Raw genomic sequence first — 6,148 nt, 5'->3', positions numbered from 1 at the left:
GCGTGTGTGTGTGTGCGTGTGTATTAGTACATTCTGTATACACCCCAAAGTTCTTACATATATACCCTTTCCATTTACCCTTTCAAATGACCTCTGGAAGCCACGAAGCACTTCCAAATTAAGACAGAAACAAACTCCGCTTTAACAATGTGGGAAATCTGCTTTTATAAATTGAAATATAAAGTTATAAAAAAGGCAGTTTGCAGGATTCAGCCGTTTGCAATAGATTATCTAAAAAGTAAGATTAATTCAAAGTGAATCATTGCTGAATATTTCTATGTGATATCTTCTATAAATCTACCTTCCTATTTATACATATCTCATAGAACCGTCTTCCCCTCCACCTCTCGCACAACGGAGACTCTTTCTGTGCCGCTCACTGAAACACTCTTTGCCCTTTCGCTGGCCGCTCACTACCATGTTACTCCAGCCCCAGACCCCTCTGAATGTCACGGGCCAGCTCTGGTTGCATCCTGTTCTTATTATAGCCCGGCAGCTGAAATGTGAGGGGTCACAATGGGAGGATAAATACAAGGGCCCACTGGCTGTGTGGTTGTCGCAGACGAAGCCCAGAACTTCTCCTTCTCCCTCCCTCTGACTTCTCTCAGCTCTCCTCCTAAACTCAAAGGTAAAAGAGCTGAACACACGGACGCATTTCTTTTCTGTGACTATCTTTCTGTAAAACCTGTTGAAACTTTTGTTCTGTAAAGACATGAGTTGCGAAAACCTTTCACATACGCTAGAGCTGTGACATGTCACCTTATGACCTTATATGAACATCAAATTTAAAAATGGAATAGGTCAACCACATGCTTGTCATAACTTCAAAAAGGGTAGTGAGATACGTGGAGCATGGGGCAAAGGAGGGCAGGGGGGGATGGGGGGGGGGGGGCTCTCCGTCACTGGATCCCTTTTTGGCTTCTTCATTTTGTTGTCTGGGGAACAGTGTGTAACCGCAGCACACAAAGTGCAGAATGTAACGGCCGTGGTTACAGTCGTGAAAACTGCAGCCACATGGTCAGAGCTCCTGCTGGTTTGATGCAGGAACAAGTCAAACTTTATGATCAGGCTCTTAATTTACACCACTAATGTTAACTTCTGCCCATTTGTGTTATGTTAACAATCTGTTTTCCCAAATGATTCCTTGTGATCTCATCCTTTCCTCTCCAGAGTCAAGATGCCTCACGCATTTCCTTTCCTCACTCCTGAGCAGAAGAAGGAGCTCAGCGATATTGCTCACAGGATCGTCGCTAAAGGCAAGGGAATCCTCGCCGCAGATGAATCCACTGGTAAATAATACTTGATACAGTTTTTAAATGCCAATTGCTCTTTTAGGACAGCTCTATAATATCTATGACGCACATAATAAAGGCATATATACATGATGACAAAAGTTATGCAACAAGACTAAAAGGGTCTACAGAGCATTTTAATGAAGCTGATGATTTTCTGATGCTGTAAGTACGAGACTGTGACTGAAACAAGGAGCATTGCGGCTGCAGTGCATTAAGAGCAGGTCCAAATCTACTTTTGCTTGTTTAATGGCAGAAAAAAAGGGTTGCCAAAAAGGCAATTTTAAGACCAACACATCCATGGGGCGCTCATTTGGGTGCAAGTGCATTTGCTATATTGACAACGTGGGCAGGACAGGAAAATGACACCCATGCCAGTCTTTAACTAGAGCAAAGACACTAGGGTTGCACTTGGCATCACTTTGTACTGGGTGTAAAATAGGGCCCTGCACATTTACCAGCAGTCACTTCCAAAACTCTCAGTGAGAAAGGTGTGACTGCAAAGAGAAAGTCTACATTTGCTGTTGTGGGACAATACTTCGATGGAGAGTAGGTAAGGTTTGTTTAATCGCTGGACTTGTTGGGGTCCGGGAAGTCAAAAAATCTAGAAGCAAAGACGTTAAATTGGCACCAATGCAAACGACACCCTGATCACATAACAGAAACTGTCGGGCCAATTCATTTTGAAAGAGCAACTGCCAAGTCACTGTCATTTTCAGGATCACAGATCATAGGTGGTGACTGAAAATAAAGTGGAAATTGTTTGCCATCATCTGTAAATGCACAATCAAACATGCCAGTGCAGTTCACATCTGACTAAGCCATCATCTGTCTCTACAACCTCCAGGCAGCGTAGCCAAGCGCTTCGAGAGCATCAATACTGAGAACACTGAGGAGAACAGGAGGCTGTACCGCCAGCTCCTCTTCACCGCTGACGACCGCGTCGCCCCCTGCATTGGTGGCGTCATTCTCTTCCATGAGACCATGTACCAGAAGACCGACGGGGGCAAACTCTTCACCCAGCACCTGAAAGACAGAAAAATGGTGGTTGGCATCAAGGTCGACAAAGGCATGGTCCCCCTGGCTGGAACCAACGGCGAGACAACCACCCAGGGTGAGCGAAAGAAAAGATTTATACACAAAAAGAAAAATCGATCAGTATCTCGTAGCATCTCTCTGATCCACTCTGTCCTCTCCCTCTTTCACAGGACTTGATGGATTGTATGAACGCTGCGCTCAGTACAAGAAGGATGGTGCTGACTTTGCCAAATGGCGCTGTGTGCTGAAGATCACCCACCACACTCCCACCAAACTGGCCATCTTCGAGAACGCTAATGTCCTGGCCCGCTATGCCAGCATCTGCCAGATGGTAAGACACAACAAACACAAGCTGAAATCTCATGGCGAGCACAGACTCTAGAAAATGCCCTATTGAGAGCCTATGTAGCTTTTAAAATGACAAGAAAATCTCATAAAATCTATTAAAACACACAGCTTTCTGCTCAACATAATCATTTGGACTTCTTCTTCCTCAGCACGGCATCGTCCCCATCATCGAGCCTGAGATTCTCCCTGATGGTGACCACGACCTGAAGCGCTGCCAGTACGTCACTGAGAAGGTCCTTGCCGCCGTCTACAAGGCCTTGTCCGACCACCACGTGTACCTGGAGGGCACCCTGCTCAAGCCCAACATGGTTACCCCCGGACACTCCTGCTCCCACAAGTACAGCAACCAGGAGATTGCCATGGCAACCGTGACTGCCCTGCGCCGCACTGTGCCCCCTGCAGTTCCTGGTGAGCTGGATGCACAAAATATTGTCTGTCTGCAAACCTTAAAAAAACATTCAGTCCTTCATCAAATAGTCTTTGTGACATTCACTCAAATTTATAGAGAAGTGTCTTGCTCAACTCTTGTCATCTTCCTGTGCAGGCATTACCTTCCTGTCTGGTGGACAGAGTGAGGAGGAAGCCTCCATCAACCTGAACGCCATGAACCAGTGTCCTCTGCACAGGCCCTGGGCCGTGACCTTCTCATATGGTCGCGCCCTGCAGGCCTCTGCCCTCAAAGCTTGGGGTGGCAAGAAGGAGAATGGAAAGGCCTGCCAGGAAGAGTTGATCAAGAGAGCTCTGGTATGAGTCAATGCACTTAAAAATGTAGTATGTCACTATATAGGGCTGCAGTACATTTTTATTCAGAGAACTGTATCGATTGTTACAATCAACCTTCAGTCCTGTATTGTGCATTCAATAATACTGTCCTTTTTATTCTTACAGGCTAACAGCCTGGCCTGCCAGGGTAAATACGTTACCTCTGGAGGCAGCACCGCCGGTGGAGAGTCCCTGTTCGTAGAAAACCATGTTTATTAAGCAAGGACACTCACCTTTTCCACCTCCTTCCCATCAATATCACATCACCATAGAAGTGGCCATGCCGTTACAGTAGAAAGCTGTGCTGTTGCTGTGCCAGGAGATTCTGGCAAATTGTTCTGCGTCCATTCCCTTACCTTCTATTTCTAAACACCTTTTTTCAGGAGAAAGATTCCTACACTGTTTTTACACAACTTGTGCATTTCTTTCCTTTGTCTGATTCCACCAAGTGCAGTGCGTAATTTACAACAGTGCTAAGGAATAAAGCATTTCCCCCGACGTGCTGCCTCTGACCCACTTTCTTCACCTTTTGATATGTTGCAGCCTTATGCTAAAATAAAAAAGTGTCCCGCTTCAATCTCAATGGTACAGTTCACAAACGCATGCTTTTCAACCGACACAATGAAAGCTGGAAAGGAAGTGTTGTGAGGAGAAGCTTGCGTTGCTTGACAAGATAAGATGTGTCCGAAATCACCCTCTCACTCACTCACCCCCTCCCCCCTACTTCACTACATAGTGACTTCTATGTAGAGGACAATATAGTGAGCTCATCCGTACAAGGAGGCTACTCAAAATGTATTTTACACATGTCATTCATCATTCAACAACATTTATCAAGAACAACCCCAGGTCTCTTATAGCTCTACTGAGCTGTTTATTCCTTTAACCCTTAGAAGTCATGATTTTATCTTTACAAATAAAATGCAAACTGTCGGAGATAAAAAAAAATCAGCACCTCCTTCCCATGATTGACACAGAGTTATGTAGAATCAACTGCAACACTTATTATTTAGAAAGCTTCTCAGACCTGAGATCTCTCTTTCAATCTTCTAAACCATCAACTATTCCAACAAGGATTAGATCTAATAAATGTAACTTTATTAACAGGCTATGCATTACAGGCATTTATTGGCCTCTATGACTTGTAGAAGTCAAAGAGGCCCACAACCACACTAAGTGACTCAATGTTGGATTTCCCATTGATTTATCCCCCAAACACTTTGTCCTAGGCGACAGTGTAGTGACAATTTGATCAAACAAACTCTACTGCAAACACCATGAGGTTGTATGTAAGTAGAATGTAGAACTTTATCAAAAGGAATTCAAAAGAGAAACACCAAAGAAGTTGTTTTTGCAAATGTAATGTACCTTGAAGTTATACTTTTGTAAGTTGCTCCCACGGTCACATTTCTTAACTCTCACCAATAAAACATATATCTGTGCGTTCGACAAAGTCTTGGGATTCTCATGGTGTTTTTATTTCAGAGATAGGGCTCATTGTTTTTGAACAATCGCACGTTGTTTGAGGGTTTCACTAGAGTGCAGGTGTCTCTTCAACAAGGGGAGCTCTGTTTAACGTCACAGTGTCAGTGGTCATAGATCAAAGGAATCTTTGATGTCTTGGAGAGTTGCAAAGGTGAAAGATTTCACCTTTTTCAAGCGGGCCAGTAGGTGCTCAGTATCTCATTCTCTCTCTCTCTCTCGCTCTCTCTCTCTGTCTCTTAAACCAGCCAGTCTGTGTCTCTCTATCTCTCTCTCTGAAACAGTCTCTGGACCCAGCAGGAAGCACGCTGCACACATTCAAAATTTGTAGGGAGGAATTTTCTAACATGTCTAAGACACTTAAGGAATCTATGACTAATTATGGGTGCCTAGCATTGCACCTAGTTATCATTATTATTGTGCTGTTGAGTAATTATCAAAAAGGTTGCCAGTTCAAATCCCTGGGTATTTCTGTGTGGAGTTTCTATGTCTTTCCCGTGTTGATGTGGGTTTTCTCCAGGTATTGTGTCTTCCTCCCATGGGGCCTCAGCATTGTGATTATACATATGCAGTCTTTCCTGCAGCATTAAGGAATGGACGAAGACAGATGGAGAACTAACAATGAAGCAAGACTTAATTAGAAAGAGGAAAAAAAAAAGATTAAAAAAATGGCAGCTATTTCAAATAAATATTTGCTTAAAGGTTCAGTGTGTAGAATTTAGTGACATCTAGTGGTGAAGTTGCATGTTGCAGCTGAATACCCCTCACCTCACCCTCCCCTTCCAAACGTGAAATATAACCTGTGGTAGCCTTCACTCGTCAGCCGGGCAGCTGAAATGTGAGGGGTCACAGTGGTAGGATAAATACCCGTGCCAGCTGGCTTTGTAGTTGTCGCAGACGAAGCCAAGAACTTCTCCCTCCCTCTGACTTCTCTCAGCTCTCCTCCTAAACTCAAAGGTAAAAGAGCAGAACACACGGATGCATTTCTTATCTGTGATTATTTTTCTGTAAAACCTGTTGAAACTTTTGTTCTGTAAAGACATGAGGTGCGAAAACCTTTCACATACGCTAGAGCTGTGACATGTCACCGTCTGCTGAAGTAAAGTTGTGGTTACTGAGGCAGCCAGAGTATATGAACGTCACATTTAATCCACAGACAAATGTCATCTTACTTATCTTTGACTGACTGAAATATCTCTGTGCTTTCAATAATACAACTAATACCT

General features: G+C 43.9%; 1 protein-coding gene across 1 annotated transcript; it reads left to right on the top strand.

The window, feature by feature from the left end:
- The first annotated feature begins 478 nt into the window (after nucleotides 1–478).
- On the top strand, nucleotides 479–3,820 carry LOC117752779 (fructose-bisphosphate aldolase A). The gene is made up of 7 exons (XM_034570400.1): nucleotides 479–628; nucleotides 1,171–1,289; nucleotides 2,140–2,406; nucleotides 2,501–2,661; nucleotides 2,828–3,086; nucleotides 3,223–3,422; nucleotides 3,567–3,820. Exons 2-7 carry the CDS (start codon nucleotides 1,178–1,180, stop codon nucleotides 3,657–3,659), a joined length of 1,092 nt encoding a protein of 363 aa, XP_034426291.1. The 5' UTR covers nucleotides 479–628; nucleotides 1,171–1,177; the 3' UTR covers nucleotides 3,660–3,820.
- Nucleotides 3,821–6,148: the final 2,328 nt, after the last annotated feature.

The sequence above is a fragment of the Hippoglossus hippoglossus genome, chromosome 19, assembly GCF_009819705.1.
Source record: "Hippoglossus hippoglossus isolate fHipHip1 chromosome 19, fHipHip1.pri, whole genome shotgun sequence".
Lineage (NCBI taxonomy): Eukaryota > Metazoa > Chordata > Actinopteri > Pleuronectiformes > Pleuronectidae > Hippoglossus > Hippoglossus hippoglossus.
Note: the sequence above shows the minus strand (reverse complement) of the source record. Positions and strands in the feature narration are given on the sequence as shown.